Below are 24,195 nucleotides of genomic sequence, written 5' to 3'. Positions count from 1 at the left end.
GGTCTTCTTCGGGCCTGGACTGGAACGCAGATGGGTCACTGGGATACTTAGATTACAACAACATCGACTGGAGTCTAGATAAAGGCCTAGCTTTTCCTAGACCAAGCCAACAGTACGCGGCAACATCTTCACCATATGAAGCACACATGAATGGAAGGACAAGAATGATGGCGAATGGGAATGGGATGGGCGTGGCAATGGGAGTGCAGGAAGCTGCTTTAGTGGGAAATGGGAGAGAGTGGACATCACCTTTTGAGGGTAAAGATCTGTTTAGTTTGTCTAGACAGTATGTACCTCCTTCACTTTGATAAAATTGCTCTTCTAGAATAAAGAAAATATGAAAGGAGAGAGAGAGAGAGAGAGAGAGATGGTAATGGATGGATGGTATGAGTTTGTGGTTACTGGTTTTATCATGTGTTTCTTCCTGCATGTTTGCTCAGAAATGGATCTTTCAAATTTCCTAATATTTTATATCCCCTCCACATATTTAACATAGAGCTATGAGAAATTGAGAGAACTCAGAGAAAGGCATCTGAAAATCACACAATCGACTTGTGCTATCTTCTGTTGTAACCTAGGTTTAATTAGGTAAAAGAGGAGAAGTAAAAGCGCGGTAAATAGTTTTGGTGATAGACGCAGTTTAAATCTTAGGTATTTTACCCGAAGACCAGTAAACTCAATATAGCCCAACATATAGTTTTACTTTTAACAGCAAATTCACATTAGACAAGACAAGAGCTCACAAGAACTTGGAGACCGAACTATGTGAACTTAAAAGGAAAAAGACTCTTAACACAACAAAGCATAAGAGAAACACAACAAGACTAGGCCTGAACACCAAACTGGACATTCGATAGCTTTTTCATGAGGAAGGGTTATGGAGTCTCTAAATCTTGTTAAAAGCGACAATGTCAACACTTTGGATGTACTCATTGTTAGGTTCTGAAGTGAGATGGTCTTCAATGAGGTTGTCCACAGACACAAGGTCATCAACAATGGTCATCATAATTGTGAGTTTCTTTATCCCGTAACCAACAGGTACCAATTTCGCTGCAACATCAAAGCAAAAACAAATGAAGCACTTTTGTGAAGAAAGACAAATTTAGATTTAGATTGAACTTCTTTGACTTACAGGCTCCCCATGTAAGACCCGGCATCTGAACACTACGAACAGCTTCTTCTAGTTTCTTCATATCGGTTTCATCATCCCATGGCTTTACTTCCAGAAGCACAGAAGACTTTCCACCTAACCAAAAAGTAAAGAGAGTAAGGAGAAGTAACCAAACATCAGCAAGATCTCAAAATGCATTTACATTCATTCCTAGCTCAATCACTAACATTCCACATAAAAGTGACAAATTCAAGCTAAGTCTCCTTTATATTCATTTGTAAACTCTGGAGATGTGTTGAGAATCTTACTCAAACCCAATAAAAAAAAAACTTACTGCTGATGTTTGGTTACTTACTCTCTTTAGCCTTCTTAGTGTCCTTCTTAGCAGCTTGTCTCTCCTCTGCAGCTTTTTTCTCATCTTCAGTTTCATCAGCGAAAAGATCAATATCATCATCATCATCACCACCATCAGCTCCAGCAGCAGGTGCCTGCAGATAAGTTCAGGGAAAAAAGCTAAAAAGATTCCAGTAGTATCTAAGATCATCCTTGCAACAGCACCAAAATTGCATATTCCCCTACTTAATCTCTCTATCTCACACTTTTAATTCGACAAACACATGATTCCTAACAGATTTGACTGGTTAAGAAACGTTATTGAAGTCAACAGAGAGTTAGTTACCTCAGTCTGCGGAGCTTCTTCAGATGGAGCAACACCACCACCAACTCTTACTCCGACGGCTTTCCCCGGAAAACTGGACCAACAGTTATAAAAATAAGCATTCCAAGAAGTCATCATTCTCAGAAAAGCAAACGAATTAGAGACTATATATACTACTAACCTTTTGGCGAGGTGGGAAGCAATGTTATCATACCACTTGCTAGCATTGGGAAAGCCATCTCCTGGCTTCTCCAATACGGCAGCGTAAACCTTCACATCATCCAACGAAAGCTGCTTGCTGCATAATGAACAATCAAAAGGGTCAAGATGTAAGTAGAAACCGAGTTCTTGGTAATATAAGCCAAATTACGAAACAAGTGATATGGGAGTTACCCGGAGATATAGGTTTTTCCGGCGAGGTGTTCCTCGAGGGTTTTGAGACCTTGCTCTGTGTGCAGATTAGAAAATGTAACCGCCATGGATACTCTCAAAGTGTAAGGTTCAGAAAGAGAAGCAATAAAGTAAGAGAATATGCGATTTTGCTTGCTTACTTGTAAGAACTATAATAAACCAGAGGATGCTTGAAGATGCTTCTAGTGACTGACTAGTGTGGGCTCACCTTCCTTTCTAGAGTCATCCGTCCCACCGTGCCACTCGCACGCTTTAAATTTTTTTTTTGAAGTTTTTCTTTCGTAGAATAATATTTAAATTGTCCATTGTCCAGCATGATAATTTATATATTATTGTGTACAATGTTTAATATTTAACAGTTTGCTAAACATAAAAATTGATAATTTTTGTGTACAATAGAAAATCGCTGAATCACGTTTTCCCAACGAAAAAAAAAAACGTAAACAAATAAATAGTAGTATTACCATTGCTAATCTACAGATCAACCTAGGCCTAACTCAAAGTCATCGTACCTTGAAGAAACTAGAAAAGGGTTTAGGGGAAAACTCTTTATTATTGTGTTGTAGTTCCTTAGTCAATGATACAAGGGTTTGCATCTACGGAGAACTGATTCGGACTGACCAGATTGGCGGAGGTGACTCATGATTCAAAAGGAGTTGATATTTATAAGATCATCAAAGCAGAGAACTTTGGTAACAGAGTAATAGCTAAATATGGAGTTAAAAAAAAAAAAAAAAAAAAAAAGGTATCTCATTCACTGCTTTGTCAATATACAGAACAAACGAGCAACTAAATTCAAAAAACCCCAAAAGTCCAAGAAGAAGACTTCACAGGACGACCAAAAAGGAATCGAAGAAGACAATTAATTTACTTATACTTTAGTAGAGACTCCATACTTCTCCTGCAGCTTGGTGATCTCCTCTTCAGTCTTCTTCTGGTCAAACTTCTTGCTCATCTTCGCGTGCTGGTAATACAGCACGATTAGGTACCTATTCGCCACGTTGAAGCCGGAGAGATGGTCGACGGCGTTCTTGGCGTCGTATATATCCTCGTAAACGACGAACGCCGTGCCTTTCGTCGCCTTGTCGCAGCCGATTCGAATCTGGCGGATGGCGCCGTACTTGCCGAAGATATCGTACATCTCCTCGCTTGTTATGTTGAAGGGAAGGTTAGAGCAAACCCAATGCACATACTCATTTGAGTGTCTATATCTTTTAATAATACTAAAGATAATACAAATTTACGAACGTAGAGCACTCGATTCACCTCTGGTGGGAGTTTTGTGTTTGCCTTCCGAAGACTGATTGTCGTCATAACCTTCTTCTTTCTTCTTCTTCTTTCTTTTAGCCGCAAGGAGATTTGTCGTTACCGTCGCCGAGACCCGAGAGATTGATGGAGGAATGATATAAACTCTGCTTTCGATTGATGCGAGAGAGAGAGAGAGAGTATTCATCGAGGGTGGAGGAATTAAAGGGTAAAACCGTCTTTATGCATGCCCGCACGCTTGGTTAGGGATTTTTATTGACGGTTTAATGTTAAACCACTAAAATCCAAAAGCACTCTACCAAACCGATATCTATCTATTTCTGGTTTGGTTGCAAAATTATGTGAGCTATTCCATCACCGGTTTGGAATTTTTGGCATATTATGTACATGTTATTCAAAAACAAATTATTCTGGTACTGGTTTAAAATTTTTGCTTTCAAACCATATACAAAGATGTAGTTGTGTCATTATCTACTACATTTTCAGCTTTTGAGGTGATGAATATTAATGTCAATTATGATTTAGACAATAAACAACTATTGAGTGTTAGAAATGGAGATGAAAATTGGAAATATATGTTTATATAATTGTTTTCAATTTTGATCAAAAAAAATTGTTTTCCATTACAAATATTTACATTCATTTGTTGTATTTGAAAAAAAAACAGTCCAATTATATATGAAAGAATAGATACATGAGAACTTGGTAAAACAACAAAATGGTTTGAAATTTTTCTAAAATGACTAAATTACCTCACTGATTATGTGAAGAATGTTGATAATCGATGATTTTCACACTTTTCTTTTAAAACAAGTATTAGTATCATTATTTACTATATTTTTAGCTTTATGGTGATGAATATTAATGACGAACTTTGATTTTGACAAGAACCAAGTATTGAGTGTTAGAACTGGAGATGAAATTTGGATTACACATGACCGAATATAGGTTTATATAATTGTGCCCACTACAAATGTTTACATTCATTTGTTGTATTTGAAAAAAAACTCAACCCAATTATATATGATATGAAATAAGAGATGAATGAGAACTAGATAAACAAACAACAAGATGTTTTGAATTTTTTTCTATGAAGTTGTGTTATTTTACAAAAGACTTTTTGAAGAGATAAGACCATAACAAAAATTTCGAAATGGCCAACGTCGGTGGATCTAATGCATACGGAACACGTGCTGTTATGGTTGTCGCGACAGCTGCCGATGAATTCTCCAAGTAAGCAAGCTTTTTTTTATTTCTTTCCGCTTGAATTTAAACAACTAATTACATCACTTATAATTATTTCTCATTTTTTTGTTTAATAATCTCTAATTAAATTTCTCATTGTTAACTTTTAGACTTTAGATACTATACTAAATTTAATAATCTCTCCTTTTTTTCAAAGATTTCAAATGATGGAGTCTAAAGTGGCTACATACCAAACGGTTTGTATATGATTTATAATTTATTTAATTTTTTACCCAATAATTCATTTACATATTTTACTTATATATATTCTATCTTTCACAGGTCTTGTTGGAGCTGGATAACCTAAATGAATACTATATAGGTTCTTCTCATCTCACCGATTTTCTGTCCACTACCAGTGAAATGTGGAGAGGTTTTGATCAATTGAAATAGATAACGATTGTTATCTACCATAAACGAGTGGTCCAAATACATTCAACTTATATTCGATAATGGATAAGAAGATGCCCAGCCTTCCTTTTCTCGAAACCGTATGATACGAAGTGGCATACATAATTTTTGACGGTTTAATTTGGAGAGAGTTCGCTGACACTATTAGGCAACTTCTCAAACATGTGAACATGATATACAGCTACAAATTCTTAAACATGTGAACATGGTATACAGCTACAAATTCAATCAGCTTAAGCCTCTTTCAGAATATGAGAAATGGGCAATATGGTTTTAATCGGTAACATTAGTTTATAATTACACTCACAAAAATAGTCTTAAAAATTAAATACATATATATGTATACATATTATTTATTATATTATACTATAATTGAAAATAATAATATACACTAACTTTTAATTGATAACATAAATTTATAATTTAATACCAAGAGTTGAATAACCTCTTGATTTTAAAAAGCGTTTAAATTTGTGTGTTTACTTTTAAAAAAGACTCTTATACTGTATTCTTTATCGTAATAATTGTAACTATTGTAAGTAATTGTTGTTCCATTAAATATAAATATATGATAGCTTTTATTTTCATCCTATTTCTAATTTTTTACAAATACTTACATATTATGATAGAAATATATAATTTTATATTCACTATTACACGCTTTAAAACTCCACAACTTTTTTTTTTTGAGTTTTTCTTTCGTAAAATAGCAAACTTTTTATATTTTTGAAATTATGTGATTATATCAGCTAAATTCTAAACATAAAAACTTGATAATTTATTGTGTACAATAGAAAATCGTTGAATCACGTTTTCCCAACGGAAAAAAAAAAACGGAAACAAATAGTATCACCATTGTTAATCTACACAGATCAACCTAGGATTCAAAAGGACTTAAGCTTGGAGCATACATTCTTAATTTTCTCATATCTTCTCTGTTGCAGATAGAAGAGTCTCGTCCACTGTTGCATCAACTTGCTTGCGACCTTTCATTTCAGCAATGACAATTTCTGCCTCCTTTGACCTCCATTCTTCTTTAAGCCCAGTCACTAGCTCCTCGCCTATACAAACATCTAACAGCAAACCCATATCCTTCATCTCTCTGTACCAATCATATGCTCCCATATAATCCTTCACCTCACAATACCCTTTCACTATTATGTTATATGTGTCAGCTCCAGGATCCAATTCCCGGCCTTTCATCTCGTTAATCAAACTCCTAACCTCGCCCAGCTTTCCTACCTTCAGTTGTCCCAGAATCAAGCTGTTATAGGTTGTCTTATTTAAACCGATACTCTTTTCAATCATCTGCTTCTGCAGATTAAAAGCCTTATCCATATCTCTATGTACGGCGTAGCAATGAAGAACCCCATTGTAAACTGATAAGTCTGGTTTTAACGACATCTCTCCAAATATTTTCTCTGTAAGCTCTATCCCCTCCTTGGTGCACAAACTGATCAAAAGATGGTATGTCTTCAAAGTGGGTTTTATTCCTGATCTCTTCATCTCTTCATAAAGCGCAATACATCTTTGCACGTTTCCAGCATATTCATATCCAGATATAAGTGAGTTATACGTGAAGACATCTGGTTCAAGACCCTTTCTAGAGATTTCGAGAAGCAAGTCTTCAGCTTCTGCTAACTTCCCAGTCATGGACAACCCATCAATGAGGGTGTTGTAAGTCACCAGGTTTAATTCTATTTCCTTTTTGAGCATCTCCTCAGATAACCGGAAAGCTTCTTCTATCTTCCCCTTTGAGCAACAACCATTGATTAGCATGTTATATATCCTTACATTCGGTGAAACCCCTCTGTCTTCCATATCCCTCTTAACAATCTCAGCTTCAAGAAGTTTAGAACCTTTGCACAAAGAATTTATCAGAGTTCCATAGCTAACAACATTCGGCATCGTACCCTTGTCTTCCATTTCTTTAAGAATGTCGAAGCACTTATCAAATTCACCCTTTCTCCCATATCCTCCAATCAGGATGTTATATGTCTCTATGCTAGGAGGAAGTCCCTTAAGTTTCATTTTGTTAACCTCTTGCTCAGCATTTGCCATTTCCCCAACTTCACAAAACCTCCTAATCAAACAATTGTACGCCAAATGATCTGGCTTCATCCCTTGCTTCTCCATCACTTCAATTTTCATACGAGCTCCAACCACATCACCAGTTCGACAGTATCCATCAATCATCGTGTTATAAATAACCTCGTTCGGGACAAGTCCCTTACCCATTTCTCTCCCCAAAATCTCTTCCGCCTTCTCTATCTTCCCATCTTTGCACAGCGTGTTCAACAAAATGCTACAGGTATAAGCATTCATCTTCACGCCAGATTCAAACGCAGTCTCATAAACACACAAAGCAGCCTCAGGTTGTTCGTTACTAGAATAACCATCAAACAGAATACTAAAGGTGAAAGCATCTGGTACAAACCCAAGATCCTTCATTTCCTTCAAAACATTCTCTGCATCTTCCACCATTCCAGCTTTAAACATCCCCTTTAGCATAGTATTAAACGTAATAAGACTCGGTTCAATCTTATCCTCTTTCATGCGTTCTCTCACCTTAAAACTCTTCTTTGGATTCCCAGCTTTGCAGTACCCGTCGATCAAAGTGTTATAAGTTATCAAAGAGGGCAACAGTCTTCTCGCAAGCATTTCGTCGAACAACTGTTCTGCATCCTTCATCTTTCTCGATTTACACAAACCATCGATAAGAACATTGTAAATAAACACACTGGGAGAGATTCTATCGTGCTTCATCCGATTCAACAGCTCTAAACCTTTACCAGTATCGCTCAATTTCACGGCTGCTTGAATTGCTTTCCCATACATGAACTTGCTCGGACGATAATCAGAATCCAGGATACTCAAGAACACGTTTATAGCCACTCTGAACTGTTTCGCCTTCACGAGATGATCGAGCAAAAGCGTTAACGAATCTGAGCTGGGGGAAATACATTCATTCCTCAAGGCAAAGAACAAATCCGCAGCTTCGTTAACCATCTTCGAATCGGTTAGTAGCACGGAGAGAAGCAAATAGGAGAAATCGTGTTTCAACGACGGAGATGATAAGGAGAAGGCGGAGAAGAGGTCTCTCGGCGATGCGAAAGGCGTAGTAGAATCCGATCGGAGCAGCGAAGAGAGAACGCCACGCGCCGTTTCGATTCGATTCTGCTGGAGAAGAACTCGGAGGTTCCGTAGCTTTTCGTGTCGCTCTTCTTCTCCGGTGATGGGATTCGTCGGCGGGGATTGTTCGGGTACGGGGTGAGTAGTGTCGGTGGATGCAGAGAAGAGACGACATGAGCATGCTGAGAGAGACTCGGTGAACTTGACGGTGGCGTAACGAGAAGATCTCGAAACCAGTCGTAAGTGAGTCATCATAGCTGCCGGCGACGCTCGGCAACAGTGGAAACACTTCTACTAAATTTAATCTTTGAAGAACATTATTGAACCGGTCCGTTTAGGTCATCCGGTTTACGAGTTATTTTTGGTTTTTATCCGGTTTAACCAGTAAATTAACATAATATGGAACAATAAGAGATTTTCAGGCAAAAAATGAGAAATTACCGATTTAGTTTTGGTTTGGAGCAGAGGAGGCACAAAGAAAATGATATAATCATAACAAAATAAGGAAAATAAGAAGTGAAATGTTCTTCACCTAAAGAGCCACTGAGCATCATTCTTACACCTCTTTGATGATGACCAAAGATAAAGTTCACAGTGCCTATTGACATTACTTCTGTGGTAGTGGAAGTTCATAATTGAGGTGGCTGTCTGTGCAAAAAAAAAAGTTAAGGAACTAACTGTCTCTCGGGGTATTAGATTTTATTGTGCATGATTGATTACTTGCTTTTGTTGTCAAGTCTGTCTAGCTCGTCTCTTCCTAGGTAGGATTCTTTTTTTTCATGGTATTGCTAATAGAAAACTCTGTTTCTTCTTTCTTTGAAACTCTTTCCGATTATCATATTTTGGTAGAGGAAGTATGTAATAAAGTTTTTGTGGTCAAAGTAAAAGAAATTAATGTTTTTGTGGTCAAAGTATATAGATTCTACAATAGTCTTTAATTGAATTCATCTCAATCTAATGTTTAGAAGCACCGAGGATCGCATTAATAAAGCAATAAACTGAAACCGAGTTAAAGATGTAAATACGTAAAAATATCAAATAGTAGTTAATGACGTAACATACACCATAACTGCTCTGTTTTTTTTTTTTTTTTTTAAATTGCTCTGTTTTGGTTAGTTTCAGCTTTATTCAATGAAAGGATGCATATAATGTAAACAGGGTTATTCTTTTGGGTTGATTAAATTTTACATTCGTTCATTCAAAAAGAAAAAAAACCTTCTAATATAACAATTTATTGGATTTTTCTTTATGATATCAAACTATCAATTTTTGAAAGTTATTCATTCACTAGGATACCAAATAAAAATATTTTAAAGTAATCATTTAACAAAACAACCAGGTAGGTACCTAAAGGATACAATAAACATTAAGAACTTTGGACAGACTATTGCACACTTACAGCAATATGGTGTACATTTGTATAAATCACCCAATTGAGGAATGCCATTATCTTTTTCGCCAAGTTGTCGAAATCGGATGCTCGTGTGTAAGTAAACAAGCTTACAAAATAGTATATGTTTTTTTCACTATGAACACTTTAATTAGTACAGAGATGGTGGAATCTCTAAATATTCTTGTCGGGTAATTTATTAATTTTCATTTTATTTTTTGAAAACTTAAAAACGATAGAGTTCGAGGGGTTTGATAAAACTTTTTATATATATATATATATAGTAACTTTTCCTTGGTATTTGATAAAACTTTAACTTACACAGCTGTCAACTGGTTTACTTAAACTAGGTTTACACATAAACTAATACTAGTACTACTACCACAACAATGTAATGGACAATTGTTTAATCTATGGCAAGAGATAGCTGACCAATCATCAATTAGACCACGCTAAACATGCTCACGCATTTGATTAACGGAATGGTTAAAACATACTTCCTCTTTCCCACAAAAATTAATGTTTTGGGATATTTTTTGTCTCACAAAATTGATGTTTTGTAAACTTCAAAAAGTAATCATTGAAAATATTTAAAATTTTGAATTGTTATTAGTTTATATTTTCTCTCTATACCAAAAAATAATTATAAATTTGTTGGGCATAATTTTATCATCATAAATAAATAAATATAATTTATTTAGTCAACGCATATTTTGCTGGGTAAAATCAGCGTAAATAAGAGTTTATCTTATAAAAGGAAAATCTTCCTGATTTGTTCAATGAATCGAGAATCTCGTGACTGACTCTGTCAAGAGACCGAGAACCGAAAATCTCGCGACTAACTTTGTCGATGGACCGAAAGTCACGCGACTAAATCTGTTAAGGGACCAAGAGTCTAACGACCGACTTTACTAATGGGCCAAGAGTCCCGTGACCAACCCAATCATAGATAGAGTCGGCAAGCCCAAGACAAATCTTAAGGGATTAGGGCAAAGTAGTCTCTAAATAAGGAGAGCGGCCTCCACGAGAGACAAGGGGAAGAAAAAAAGCAAGAGACCTAAAACACAAGACACACGACTCAACTCTAGAACGCGACTAGGGTTTATAGATTATTCGTTGTGCTTTGAATTCTTGTATTTGAGCTCGAGACTTTGATCAATAAAAACAACTATTCAACATCTGTTTCTTGTTTCCGTAGTCTTTAGACGAATCGGTTATTTTTGCCCAAACATATGGCGCTAGAGAGAGGGGCTACAGTAATCTACGTGAGATGACGGGAAACGGAAGTGACACGACCAATGTCGAAGCGACTGTCGCCGCTCAGCTGGAAGTCCTGACTGCTAGGATGAACGAGACGATGCAGAAGCTGACGCAGATCGAGGACGATAACGCTAGGCTACGTGGGGAGAACGCCTCACTGGTGACAGCAGGAAGAATTTTTACTGAAGCAAGCTCAAGATTTCGTGGCGTGCATGTCAGTCGGATGCAAGATCTCAATACAACTCTTGCAGCTACTCGAACGACGACCGCGACTGAAGACAGACGAGTAGAGACTCCACGGGAGGAGAATAATGGAGAAAACCCTAGCTAAGGCAAATCCGCGAGAACCCTGTTCGAGAAGAAAACACGGATCAACAACGAATCGTTAACTCGCCGCACGTTACAGGAGTCGAACATGAACCACACACCATGTCAGCCAAAACCGCTTACTTGGAAGCTATGCTTACAAAACGTTTGGGTGCAGTAGAAGCCATGATCGAACGACTTCCAGGAGTGGCTCCACCGATCCGAAAAAGCAACTTGCATTCGTATGTCAATACACCTTTTTCTGATGAAATTGACTCACTGAGATGCCGAGGAAATTCACGTTACCAACAATGAAGATGTTTGATGGAACATCCGACCCGGATGACCACATAACACAATACAAACAACGAATGTTCACGACGGCCATCTAAAAAGAGTGTAGGGAAGCTACTATGTGCAAGGGTTTTGGCTCAAGCCTAACAGGTGCAGCACTTCAGTGGTTTATCAACCTGCCAAACGGCTCGATCAACTCGTTTGCGTCATTGACAGATCTCTTCGTTGAGCAATTTGCAAGCAGCAGGAACCTGGAGAAGACAGCGGATGACCTTTACGTGCCTATGTGGGACACTTCAATAAGGAAAAAGTATCGATCCCCAGTTGCAATACGTCAACTGCCATCTCCGCATTTAAAATAGGATTGCTTCCTGACGGTGATTTGTATAAGGAACTTACGAAGTACGAATGCAGAACAATGGAATACGTGCTCTCACGTGCGTGGGCGCAGATAAAGTGGGAGGAAGACTCGGCTTATTGCCAGCGACGTTCACCATGATCTGATTCCCGTGTAGTGAGAAACGAAAGAACAAGTAGGGATGATAAGCCTTACCAAAGACCTCGTGACGAAAACACCATGAGTGAAAGAAGGAACACACATCGAACATTGAGCGAGGCTGACGACAGGAGGCCTAAATCGACAACATGGCCAGATATTAGTAACCTCTCGATCTCTCATACACATTTAGTCGGTGTATTGAAAAAGATGGATGGAACGGTGAGATGGCCTCCAAAAATGAAAGCACTTGACAATAGGCGTGACACCTCGAAGTGGTGTGTGTTCCACAACGATCACGACCACAAAACAGACGATTGCATCTCATTGAAAATGAAAGTGAATGAGCTGCTTAAAAAAGGTCACTTGAGGGAATACTTGTCAGATAAAACCCACAATCGCATGGATGGCGGGAGCAACAAGCAAATAACAATTGTGAATGCCCCAGTTTCGCCTCCAAAACATGATCGAGTCATCAATGTTATCTCTGGAGGATCAGAGATAAGTGGGATAACTCACTCAACTGCGAAAAGAAACACTAGAGCTGTCAAGAACTCTCAAAGCAGAGGACACGCTACGAAAGGCGATACACCGTCATACACCATAACTTTTACGACTGATGAGAGCAGTGTATCAACCCTTCACCATGATGCTTTAGTCATACAACTAACAGTGGCTAACTGTTTGATGAAGAGGATATTAATCGACAATGGAAGCTCAATTAACATCCTTTATATGCAAACATATAAGGAGTTGGGTCTTGACGAAGGAGGACTGACACGAAAATCTATTCCATTAGTTGGGTTCAGCGGTGAGGTCAAGCAGAGTATTGGCAAAGTGACGCTTCCAGTGTATGCAGTGGGAGTTAACAAACACACTAAATTTTTAGTAGTATATTGTGCTTCGGCTTATAATGCTATTATGGGACGCCCTTGGATTCACGACATGGGAGCTATTCCATCGACTCTACACCAGACTATGAAATTTCCCACCCCATGGGGAGTGAAAGAGATAGTAGGGGAACAAGAAAGTTCACGTTCATGCTATCAAACTACCTTAAAAGGTAAGGGTCAACAGTTATAGCAATTACAGAGGCTACCGCTGGTATTTCACAGGAAAAAACCAAAGGTGGAACAGTTGGATGAGATGCCATTACTCGAAGACGATCCTGACAAGCGGGTGAACATGAGTTCAAAACTAGCAACCGACATACAAAAGAGGCTTATCGACTTCCTTCGATCATACGCCAGCTGCTTTGAATCTTCAAACGAAACAATTGTGAAACTATTGAAGAAACGTCTGGAAAAGTCTAAAGGAAAGTGGGTAGAAGAGCTTCCAGGCATGTTGTGGGCTTACCGCACCATCCAAAAAAAGGTTTTCTCTATTGTATGGGATGGAAACAGTAATGCCATGTGAAGTAGGTGTGACTACGGCACGAACCGAGCACCCTAACTTGCAGAAAAACGAAGAGTTGGTGAGTCTCGATCTCGATCCACTAGACGAGAAACAAAAAGCAGCAAAAATCAAAAAATTGGTGTTATCAACAGGAAGCAGCTAGAAGCTACAACAAAAATGATAGGACGCGAACATTCCAAAAGGTGACTGGGTCTTGCGACATACTTTTCAAAATACAAGGGAACAAGGAGGTGGGAAACTCGGTCCCACCTTGGAGGTCCTGCCAAGGTCACTGAAGTTCGTGGGTCAGAAGCCTGTAAGTTGCAAAGCAATGAAGGGAAAAATCAGCCCAATAGCTGGAATACGTGCATTTGAAGAAATACTACTTTTATTACCATAGTTTCTTGGTTTTTAATTATTTATTTTTGGTGTTTTTTGATTTTGTCGAGGACTAACACTACAAGTCCCATGTTATGACAACGTTTTCAATAAAATTGGTTTTTCATTCTACAAAGCAAGTCTTGTTGTGAGTATGTTACTATCACATAAAATGTGTCACGAGCACGAGTCTTGAACGTGTCACGAGCACGAGACTTGAACGTGTCACGAGCACGAGACTTGGACGTGTCACGAGCTCGAGATTTAATTGTGCCACGAGCACGAAGCATAGACAATATGTCCTGAGCATTGAAAAAGTAGCATGTGCGTGTCATAGACACGAGATGTGGATCTTTGTCATGTACACGAAGATAATGTCGCGAGCATATAAGTAATGTCAATACCACATGACGTATGTAATGCCATGATCATGTGAACAGTGCTATGAGCACAAGGCATAAACAATGTCATGAACATTGTAAATAAGGAAGTGAGCATGTGACAGTTGTGGAACACGTGACTGTCACGAGCATAAGCACTCAAACGATGTTATGAACATTGTTATTAAGGAAGTGAGCACGTGACAGTTGTGGAACACCTTACTGTCACGAGCACAAGCACTCAAACGATGTTATGAACATTGTTATTAAGGAAGTGAGCGAGTGACAGTTATGTTCCTGACTGTCACGAGCAATAGATACAAACGATGTCATGAACATTATTATTAAAGAGTTGTGTACGTGATAGTTATGAAACACTTGGTTGTCTCGAGCAAAAGACAATAGAAATGTGTCATGAACACAAGACACAAAGAACGTTTTGAGCATTGTGATTTCGAAAATAATCTTGTGACTGTAATGGGCACAAGACATGAATTTATGCATGAACACATAAATAATGTCATGAGCATTGTTACTGTAAAAAGCGAGCGCAGGGTATAAACAATGTGTCACGAGCACGAGATTTAAATGTGTCACGAGCACGAGATTTAAATGTGTCACGAACACTAAACATAAACGACGTCAAAAACATCGTTATTGAAGAACATAAAAGCACGTGACAGTTATGGAACACCTGACTACCACAAGCAAAGAACATTAAAATGTTCATAACATTGTTTATGTAAGAAGAAACACGTGACAGTTAAGGTCATGACAGTTGTGGAGCACCCTACTATCAAGAGCACAGAACATGAACAATGTCACGAACATTGTTTATTAAAGAGGAGCATGTGACAGTTACGAAACACCTCATTGTCACGACCTCAAGATATAAGTAATATGTCATAAACATTGAAGTTAAAGAAAGAAAGCATGTGACTAGTTAGAAACACCAGGCTGTCATGCGCACAAGACGATAATTTGTGTCATAAGCAACCATGTGACTGTCGTGAGCACAAGACTCACGCCATGAGCGCATGACATGGACGATGTTATGAACACTCGACATGAATAGCGGCAGTCACACGTGACACAAATGGTAGCTGAGGCATGCGACATGAACTATTTATTGAGCACGTAACGACGCATGATATAGGCGATGTCATGAGCATATAACGTGAATCGTGTCACGAGCACAAAACATTGAAAATGTCATGAACATTGTTATTAAAGAAGCGAGCACATGACAGTTATGGAACACCTGACTGTCACGAGCGCAAAATATGAACGATGTCGAGAACGCACGACATAAATGATGTTAGAAGCACATGACGTGACTAATTCCCTGAACACACAATAGAAATCGCGTCATGAGTGTAATCATGATGACAAGATGTTGAGAGCATGAAACTCACGCCATTAGCTTTTAACATGAGCAGTGTCATGAACATGTGACATGAATGGTGTTGGAGGCACGTGACATGAACAACGTCGTGAATACAAAACAATCATGTGGCATGGCACAAAGCAGTAGATGTGTCAACAAATAAGTATCATTTCATGTTTGTACGATGAAAATTGTAATGTAGTGGGAAAATCGCACCAAGAGAACTCGACGTATACTCTTGTTTCAGGCACGAGATGTAAACAATGCAATGAAGAGGAGACACATGTAACGTCATGATCAAAAGACATAAACAATGTCTTGAGCTTGAGATATAAATCATGTCACGAGACATATCATGTCACGAATGCGAGACCTAAGTTGTGTCTCACGCACAAGATAAGAGATTGTCTGTCACGTACATCCTCACATGTGGAGATTATCGTACGGTAAAATAATGTTATCATATACAAGATCAATGCCACGAGCAAGTCTTATGACTGACAAGAATGTCAGAACCTACAAAATGGTCATGGCACATAGATTCAAGTACAAAAACGATCCCAGTCATGACGTGTTAAGGACTCAACATTGTCTCTACGGAGTCACTATTCGATAAAGCTGCTATGGTGACATCACAAGCCATTACAGATCATTTCAAAAGGTACATGACTTTGAGATTTTGTTGGCTGGAAAAATAATACCATTGTTTTTAACTACTCTCTAAATTCTAACTAAGAAAATAAAGAGTGGGGGGGGCTAACTGTTGGGCATAATTTTATCATCATAAATAAATAAATATAATTTATTTAGTCAACGCATATTTTGCTGGGTAAAATCAGCGTAAATAAGAGTTTATCTTATAAAAGGAAAATCTCCCTGATTGGTTCAATGAACCGAGAATCTCGTGACTGACTCTGTCAAGAGACCGAAAATCTCGTGACTGACTCTGTCACGAGACCGAGAATCTCGCGACTAACTTTGTCGATGGACCGAAAGTCACGCGACTAGATCTGTTAAGGGACCAAGAGTCTAACGACCGACTTTACTAATGGGCCAAGAGTCTCGTGACCGACCCAATCATAGATAGAGTCGGCAAGCCCAAGACAAATACTAAGGGATTAGGGCAAAGGAGTCTCTATATAAGGAGAGCGGCCTCCACGAGAGACAAGGGGGAAGAAAAAAAGCAAAAGACCTAAAACACAAAACACACGACTCAACTCTAGAACGCAACTAGGGTTTATAGATTGATTCGCTGTGCTTTGAATTCTTGTATTTGAGCTCGAGACTTTGATCAATAAAAACAACTATTCAACATTTGTTTCTTGTTTTCGTAGTCTTTAAACGAATCGATTATTTTTGCTCAAACAAAATTAATTTACAAATAAAACCAAATTTTTTTTTAAAATGTGTGAAAGTGTCAAAATATCAATCTATGTGAGACACACGGAGTAGATGATAAGCAACAACGACATATTATGGAGTTGAAAAAAAAGAGAAAAGCAGGCAAACGACATAACATAGTGGAAATTGATGGAGACCGAGAGTGGTAATGGTCACTAATCTGAGCAGTCAAACAAACATCATTTTCTATGTGATGTGTGTTTTAAACCTAAAATAAAAACACATGTATTTCAGATTTGTAAAATAATTAGTTTATCAATCTAGCTAACTGGTTTTTAAATGTTTTGATGTACACTGGTATCTGAGCTTATTGAAACTCGTGTACATTTGAAAATTTGAAAAATTTGGATGATTATAGACAATTTGTAGTTTTGGACATACTATATTCGAACATTTTACTGAAAAGAACAGTGTTTTTTTTGTCAGATAGTACTATATAGTAGATAGGAGAGTTACTGTTACACGATTTTGAAAATAAATAGAACATAGGTTAGATAGTTTGACTAATAAAAACCACGTTTTGTGTGAACATTTTCCCCCAATACATATTGCTCCATATTTTATATCCAACTTACTAATATAAAATTTTAGTTATCTTTTCAGTTGACGAAAAAAAGTTTAAAAGTTAAGCAAATATTCTATAGATTTTAATGGTAACTAAACTACTCCACCATCTTCAGTTTAAAAAAAAAATAAAGTATGTTCATTACATTTGCCAATTACTTTAAATAGGCTTAAAAAGCCTTGAGAAAACTCTTAAACTCATTGGACCCGCCTGAAGTGTTTTTTTCATGTAAGAATAAGATCAATCCTTTTCTCTGTCCTTTTGTTTTCTATTTATTTAGCTTTTGGTATTTGTGTTGGCTTCTCTGGGTTTAAGCACTTTTTTCTCAGGCATTTTTTTTTCCACACCGCCTCTGCTTTTAAGTATTTTAGCTTTTGGCATTTCTTCTTTCAATCATTTATCAAAATGTTTGAAATCTTCCATCTCTCATAAATTGTGAAAGTGGTCGTGCCGTGTACTACTATTATCTCTTAAGATTTCTGTTTATATTTTTCTTTATTTCTTGCTCTTTTTTTTTTTTTTTCTTTGGTCTTCTTCTTCAAGAATGAGCTGAGAGGATACTACTCACAGTCACAGAAGAAAGCAAGATTTTTTATATATCTCAATCTCACTACCGGTAAGCTTGGTTTCTCCCTCTTTTCACTGTGACTGTGATTTTGTAAGCTTGGATCTTTCTTACAGATTTATTAGACATAAATTATGTGTTCTGTATACATATTTGTAAATCTATTTGCTCTGTTTCAAACCTATGCTTAAGGAATCTAGGGTTTAAGTTCCTTCTTTCTTTTACTTAGAAACTAACTAGAGTTTCTTAAACCCTTTGTCTGATAAATCAAAGATCTTGTTACTTTATCTTAATCAAGCTAACAGATTGGTACTTTATCTTAATCAAGCTAAAAGATTGGTACTTTGTCATCCCTATAATGTTCTTATTCATGTTTTTTTGGGGAAATTTTCAGAGCTATTGTAGACAAATTTGGTGCTTTGGAATGGCAGAACAAAGGAGTAGTAACGGAGGAGGAGAAGTTGTTATCAATGTTTCAGGTGAACAAGCATCAAAGCGTTCCAAGGAAATGGCTTCACCTGAGTCTGAGAAAGCAGTGCCCATCAACAATAAAAGCCCTTCTCCTGAGATCTCTAAGTTTGTTGGTAGTCCAAACAAGCCTCCCAGAGGTCCAAATCAGAACAATGAGGGCTTAACTCAGAGGAAATCTTTTGCAAGGTCGGTTTACTCAAAACCCAAGTCCCGGTTTGTGGATCCATCTGGTCCTGTAGACACAACTCTCATAGAGGAGGAAGCTAAGGAGCAACTTGGTACTGGTTTCTCCTTTAGTAGACGTTCCCCTAATAACAAATCAAACAGGAGTGTGGGTTCAACAACACCGCTAACTCCAAGTAAAGCTGTTGTGGAGAAAGATGAAGATGAGGAAATCTATAAGAAGGTTAAGCTGAACAAAGAGATGCGCAATAAGATAAGTACATTGGCTTTGATAGAGTCAGCTTTCTTTGTAGCGGTTTTGGGTGCTTTGGTTTCAAGTTTAACCGTTAATGTCCTGAAAGAGCATACCTTATGGGGACTAGAACTCTGGAAATGGTGTGTGCTTGTCATGGTCATCTTCAGTGGGATGTTGGTGACCAATTGGTTCATGCGTTTGATTGTGTTCCTCATAGAAACAAACTTTCTTTTGAGGAGGAAAGTGCTCTACTTTGTGCACGGCTTGAAGAAGAGCGTCCAAGTCTTTATATGGCTCAGCTTGATTCTTGTTGCTTGGATATTGTTGTTCAACCACGACGTGAAACGGTCCCCTGCAGCTACAAAGATCCTCAATGTCATAACCAGGACTCTTATTTCGGTTCTTACCGGTGCATTCCTCTGGCTGGTGAAAACACTGTTGTTGAAGATTCTTGCTGCAAATTTCAATGTCAATAACTTCTTTGATAGGATTCAAGATTCTGTTTTCCACCAGTATGTTCTACAAACGCTCTCGGGTCCTCCACTTATCGAAGAGGCAGAAAGGGTCGGGCGTGAGCCAAGCACAGGCCATTTGAGTTTTGCTAGTGTAGGAAAAAAAGGAATGGTTAAAGAGAAGAAAGTGATTGATATGGGGAAAGTTCATAAGATGAAGCGAGAGAAAGTTTCCGCTTGGACAATGCGTGTTTTGGTGGAAGCGGTTAGAACATCAGGACTCTCTACAATCTCTGATACATTGGATGAAACAGCATACGTCGATGGGAAAGAGCAAGCTGATAGAGGAGAGATTACTAGTGAGATGGAGGCTTTGGCTGCTGCTTACCATGTCTTCAGAAATGTTGCTCAGCCTTTATTCAAGTGAGCTAATAATTCTGATTTGCTCTTTTTTTTCTTGGTGCATTCTCTAGTGGAAATCATTGGATTTGGTTGTTTTTTTTTTGTCAGTTACATAGAGGAAGAGGACTTGCTTAGGTTCATGATTAAGGAAGAGGTTGATCTTGTGTTCCCATTGTTTGATGGTGCCGCTGAGACCGGGAGAATCACAAGAAAAGCTTTCACAGAATGGGTGGTAAGTCTCCTCAATCTCTGTGGTTTTACCAATGAGAGTCTGTCTTTTTTGATTTTAAATGACTTCAGTTGTGTGTTGCAATATGATCAGGTTAAGGTGTACACAAGCAGGAGAGCTTTAGCGCATTCTTTAAACGACACAAAAACAGCGGTTAAGCAGTTAAACAAACTTGTGACAGCGATCTTGATGGTGATTACCGTGGTCATTTGGCTGCTACTTCTAGAAGTAGCAACCACTAAGGTTTTGCTGTTCTTCTCCACTCAACTTGTAGCTCTGGCTTTTATAATCGGAAGCACTTGCAAAAACCTCTTCGAATCCATTGTCTTTGTCTTCGTTATGCATCCTTATGATGTCGGTGACCGATGTGTTGTTGATGGTGTCGCGGTAAGCCTCAATACCAAAGATTCTTTGAACTCGTATAATAAATGTCTCTCTGTACTCTCTATGAATACATATGTTTTTGCGGCTTTTTTCAGATGCTGGTTGAAGAAATGAATTTGTTATCGACGGTGTTCTTGAAGCTTGACAACGAGAAAGTGTATTATCCAAACTCTGTTTTGGCAACAAAACCGATAAGTAACTACTTCAGAAGTCCAGATATGGGAGAAACAGTGGAATTCTCTATCTCTTTCTCAACACCAGTCTCAAAGATCGCACATCTCAAAGAAAGAATCGCTGAGTAAGTACCATTCACCTTGAATCATTTTTGTAAATCACTGAGTCAACAATCTTGAACTTTGAATGAGTGATTGTGTTTTGTGTATCAGGTACTTGGAGCAGAACCCGCATCATTGGTCACCGGTACACACAGTGGTGGTGAAGGAGATAGAGAACATGAACAAGCTGAAGATGGCTCTATACAGCAACCACACCATCACGTTTCAGGAATACAGAGAGAGGAATATCAGAAGAACCGAGCAATCTTTGGCTATTAAGAGAATGCTGGAGGACCTTCACATCGACTACACTCTCCTTCCTCAAGAAGTCCATCTCACCAAGAACTGAGAACCATTTTAAAACCGGTTTGGTACTTCCTTTAAAACCAGTTGTTTAAGATATTATTATCACCAAACATTGCGGTACTGTTTTGTTTTGTTTAGGCTTTAGAGTAGAAGATGAAATCAATTTATCCCGAGTTCTAAACCGTATTACTCTTAATCCCATATGTTTACTTACGTTATATATATGAGTCTCGACTTAAAAGTACTGGACTGTCTCAAACAAGAACAAAAAAATGATACTAATGGATGTTTATGGTAAGACTTTAACGACACAATTGAATTGAAATGGACAGTCAAGTCTATATGCAAATCACCATTTACTGATGATGGATTCTTAAAGGAAAATCTTGTAAGATCATATATTTATGGACAAAAAAATCTTAATTTGCAAAATCGAATCAATGCAAAATCTGTCAAAAATGATTTGTCATGATGTGATTGGATACATTTATACAAATTTTTCGACTTCATGATCATGACTGGGGGTCTCTGCTTCGTATATATAAAGAGGGTGTCATCAATATTTGATATTGCAATATTGCACCCATACTATGAAAAGAGCAGGAGTTCATGTGGTGGTAATATCGATCTTACTCATACAAATAGCTCTCTCTCAAGTGGAAACGATTTCTCCAGATGCTGATGTTAATTGGTCTACTTTAAAATCAGAGGTGAGGATCACAAACCGCCTCGTTGATGGTTCTACATTAAAGCTCCATTGTAAGTCCGCCAGATGACGATCTCGGCATCCACATTCTCGCTCCCAGTGGCTTTTGGTCGTTTAAGTTTAGACCAACTGTTTTTTATGGATCGACACTTTTCTTCTGTCAATTCACATGGCTGCCTGGACAATTTAAATGGTTTGATATTTACGATGATGACAGAGATGGTGTTCGTAGGGGTATTCCATGCATCTACTGTTTCTGGGATATAACCAAAGAAGGGCCATGCAGGTTCAATGAAAAAGATCATGCATTTAATATATGTTATGACTGGAATGGGAAACGAATTGGGGAATAGTTTGCTGCTGTGTGTTACGTAATTGCCACGAAAGCCAAAAAAGAATAAACACTGTTTAATTTCTTTGTTTCTTTTCCTCATCAGAAATATGTATCTTTCTAAAAGTGGTGTACGTAGCTTTTTAGTAGGAACTTATAAGAATACTAGAAGACACCTTCGAAATCCCTCTTGTGTTATGGTATTGGTTGTGTGGCAAAGTTGACTTGATCAACAACAATTTCTAGGTTTGAACAAAAACAGATTCTGAAAATAATAGGGTCATAATTGTAAACGTAACTGCGGACTTACTTTTAATTAAGGGTAACTGATAGTATTAAAAAGAGTTTTTAGTATATATATTTTCTGTTTTTTTGGTCAACATATATTTTTCTGTTTTTTTTTAAAAAACCAGAAATTAAAAAAATTCAATATCGGTCGATTCATTTGACGCCAAAGCTGCAGAAAATAGCAATAATCAATTTAAGAAACAAATGTAACATAATTGTATAGTTATGACACAGATTTGTAAAATGTGAAAAAAAAAAATTGTTTGAGTTGGTTACCAACATCAACCTGTACCTAAAGTAATTGACTAATTTCCGCGGTAAAAAAAAAACTGGAGAAACAAGAAAATTACTAGAACTTACCAAAGGGGAATCTAACTAGAATTATTAGGAAATAAGTGCATCTCTGGGCCATGCAAAATCTAATAAGTAATATAATGAGCCCACGGGGCTACACAGAACTTTATTCATTAGTTCGACGTTTTTGTTTTATCGGATAATACGATTTTGAGGTTGTGGAATTTGTTTGCGTGATTACCGATTTACGCTTTTGACTTTATTTTACAAGGGATACATCGCTTTGGTCTTACAAAACCATATCGTGCTATTCACCTATAGAACGCTATTAGCTCCGCACTTTTTTTGTGTGGATAAACCCTATCGAATCAGCCCGGTAGAAACTTAGCTCCGCATTTCATTACCTCTATTTTAATATAATTAAGGTTACTCGATCCAAAACAACAAACTCATAATTAATCTATATGCTACATAGATTAAGGATCCAATACATTATCATTTATAACCTGCCACAATTGACGAAACAACCAACCTTTCAAGAAAGTTGGTAACTAACATTTCCGGAAAAAAAATTATACTAGAGAAATAAAATTTCAAGTTATAAAAGTCATTAGCCATATTAAGAATACTTTGGCAATCACCAAAGAATTGAGCGTTTCAAAACTAACAAGAGTGGTTACATCCCCGACATGTCACATGTGGTACTAATGCAATATGTGTATCTCTGTATATTATTCGCGTATCTCGATTTTTATCCAATGAAGGATCTTTACACAACATAATTTACTTAAACTACATTACGTATTATGTGCAATCATTAGGGGTTTGAGGGAGTGTTGTTGTGTGCAAATACATGGCACGATCTTTGATTAGATTATTCACTTCGTTAAATATACTTAGTTGTTGATTTAGGTGACAAACAATGATGAGAGCTTTCTTGACGGAATAATAAAATCGGCCGCATAATTGAATATAACGCAATGATCGATATATTCATCGAACTATTTATTTTGTTTGACTAGTTAATTGTATATAAATTATATACATAGCAAAAGTGGCATTTGTGATGGTATAAAACGCAACCATATAAATAAATACTTATCTTAATATATAAGTCTCCTGTTAAATTTTTCAGTGATAAATATATCGTAATTTCAATTGTTATAGTATAAAAGTCAAGGAATATTAACAGGAGCAAGCAAAATAAGTATTAAAGGAAAGGAGACATGCATGGTTCGGGCCATTTGGGTGTGGAATGTTTGAATTGTTCATTGATAAAAGAGGCATGTCTTCGAAGTCTGATTATAGCTATGAAATTACCCTTATTTAAAACATTATCACACCAGCAACTTTTCTAATCTAAGATACCACACTTTAGTTTCATATAAGCAAAAATATCGTCTAGAATCAAAACTATATTATAAAGCTAACATTGCAAAGCAATATTTAAACTAAAAGTTATCAACCTCTAACAATTTTAAACAAGCAAGAATAAATCAAAATGACTTGACATGGATGGACCTGATCAGAATTGGTCATGTGTACGTGCGACCCTGCGTGTAACATATACTTTTGTTTTTATGTAAAT

General features: G+C 37.4%; 5 protein-coding genes and 1 long non-coding RNA gene across 7 annotated transcripts in view; 3 read left to right on the top strand and 3 right to left on the bottom strand.

The window, feature by feature from the left end:
* Positions 1-486, top strand: part of LOC104709100 — a 4,690-nt gene extending 4,204 nt beyond the window's left edge. The window contains exon 3 of one of the 2 annotated variants that reach the window (XM_019228238.1): positions 2-486. In XM_019228238.1, coding sequence (XP_019083783.1) covers positions 2-308 — 307 coding nt within the window. In that variant the 3' untranslated portion in view covers positions 309-486. The remainder of the gene's footprint in view (position 1) is intronic. The other variant, XM_019228237.1, reaches the window with a different exon arrangement.
* On the bottom strand, positions 638-2,331 carry LOC104705480 (elongation factor 1-beta 1). The gene is made up of 6 exons (XM_010421492.2): positions 2,163-2,331; positions 1,951-2,067; positions 1,791-1,863; positions 1,467-1,599; positions 1,133-1,246; positions 638-1,050 (listed from the first exon to the last, which is right to left on the bottom strand). Exons 1-6 carry the CDS (start codon positions 2,246-2,248, stop codon positions 887-889), a joined length of 687 nt encoding a protein of 228 aa, XP_010419794.1. The 5' UTR covers positions 2,249-2,331; the 3' UTR covers positions 638-886.
* Positions 2,909-3,851, bottom strand: LOC104705479. Its single transcript, XR_754319.2, has 2 exons — positions 3,447-3,851; positions 2,909-3,328 (listed from the first exon to the last, which is right to left on the bottom strand). It is a non-coding gene; the product is annotated as an uncharacterized LOC104705479 (long non-coding RNA).
* On the bottom strand, positions 5,860-8,958 carry LOC104705477 (pentatricopeptide repeat-containing protein At5g12100, mitochondrial-like). The gene has a single exon (XM_010421491.2). The coding sequence runs from the start codon at positions 8,487-8,489 to the stop codon at positions 6,027-6,029; it is 2,463 nt and encodes an 820-aa protein (XP_010419793.1). The 5' UTR covers positions 8,490-8,958; the 3' UTR covers positions 5,860-6,026.
* LOC104709099 lies at positions 12,062-13,063 on the top strand. The gene has a single exon (XM_010425764.1). The coding sequence runs from the start codon at positions 12,062-12,064 to the stop codon at positions 13,061-13,063; it is 1,002 nt and encodes a 333-aa protein (XP_010424066.1).
* LOC104735220 (mechanosensitive ion channel protein 10) lies at positions 17,703-21,210 on the top strand. The gene is made up of 6 exons (XM_010421488.2): positions 17,703-18,102; positions 18,446-19,815; positions 19,903-20,026; positions 20,117-20,410; positions 20,503-20,705; positions 20,794-21,210. The coding sequence occupies exons 2-6, from the start codon at positions 18,476-18,478 to the stop codon at positions 21,029-21,031; spliced, it is 2,199 nt and encodes a 732-aa protein (XP_010419790.1). The 5' UTR covers positions 17,703-18,102; positions 18,446-18,475; the 3' UTR covers positions 21,032-21,210.

This window comes from Camelina sativa, chromosome 8 (genome assembly GCF_000633955.1).
Source record: "Camelina sativa cultivar DH55 chromosome 8, Cs, whole genome shotgun sequence".
NCBI classification, from domain to species: domain Eukaryota; kingdom Viridiplantae; phylum Streptophyta; class Magnoliopsida; order Brassicales; family Brassicaceae; genus Camelina; species Camelina sativa.
The sequence above is the reverse complement of the archived record's forward strand: the minus strand, read 5'-3'. Positions and strand labels throughout refer to the sequence as shown.

What these genes read in the sequence shown, in the direction of transcription:
- LOC104705480 (XM_010421492.2), bottom strand. Translation starts at nt 2,248, where the DNA reads ATGGCGGTTACATTTTCTAATCTGCACACAGAGCAAGGTCTCAAAACC. An exon ending in GCTTCCCACCTCGCCAAAAG is followed by an intron (nt 1,864 to 1,950) that starts GTTAGTAGTATA and finishes CTGTTGGTCCAG; the next exon opens with TTTTCCGGGGAAAGCCGTCG. An exon ending in CACTAAGAAGGCTAAAGAGA is followed by an intron (nt 1,247 to 1,466) that starts GTAAGTAACCAA and finishes CTTTTTGGTTAG; the next exon opens with GTGGAAAGTCTTCTGTGCTT.
- LOC104705477 (XM_010421491.2), bottom strand. Translation starts at nt 8,489, where the DNA reads ATGATGACTCACTTACGACTGGTTTCGAGATCTTCTCGTTACGCCACC.
- LOC104709099 (XM_010425764.1), top strand. Translation starts at nt 12,062, where the DNA reads ATGAGTGAAAGAAGGAACACACATCGAACATTGAGCGAGGCTGACGAC.
- LOC104735220 (XM_010421488.2), top strand. Translation starts at nt 18,476, where the DNA reads ATGGCAGAACAAAGGAGTAGTAACGGAGGAGGAGAAGTTGTTATCAAT. An exon ending in GTTGCTCAGCCTTTATTCAA is followed by an intron (nt 19,816 to 19,902) that starts GTGAGCTAATAA and finishes TTTTTTTGTCAG; the next exon opens with TTACATAGAGGAAGAGGACT. An exon ending in GTGTTGTTGATGGTGTCGCG is followed by an intron (nt 20,411 to 20,502) that starts GTAAGCCTCAAT and finishes GGCTTTTTTCAG; the next exon opens with ATGCTGGTTGAAGAAATGAA.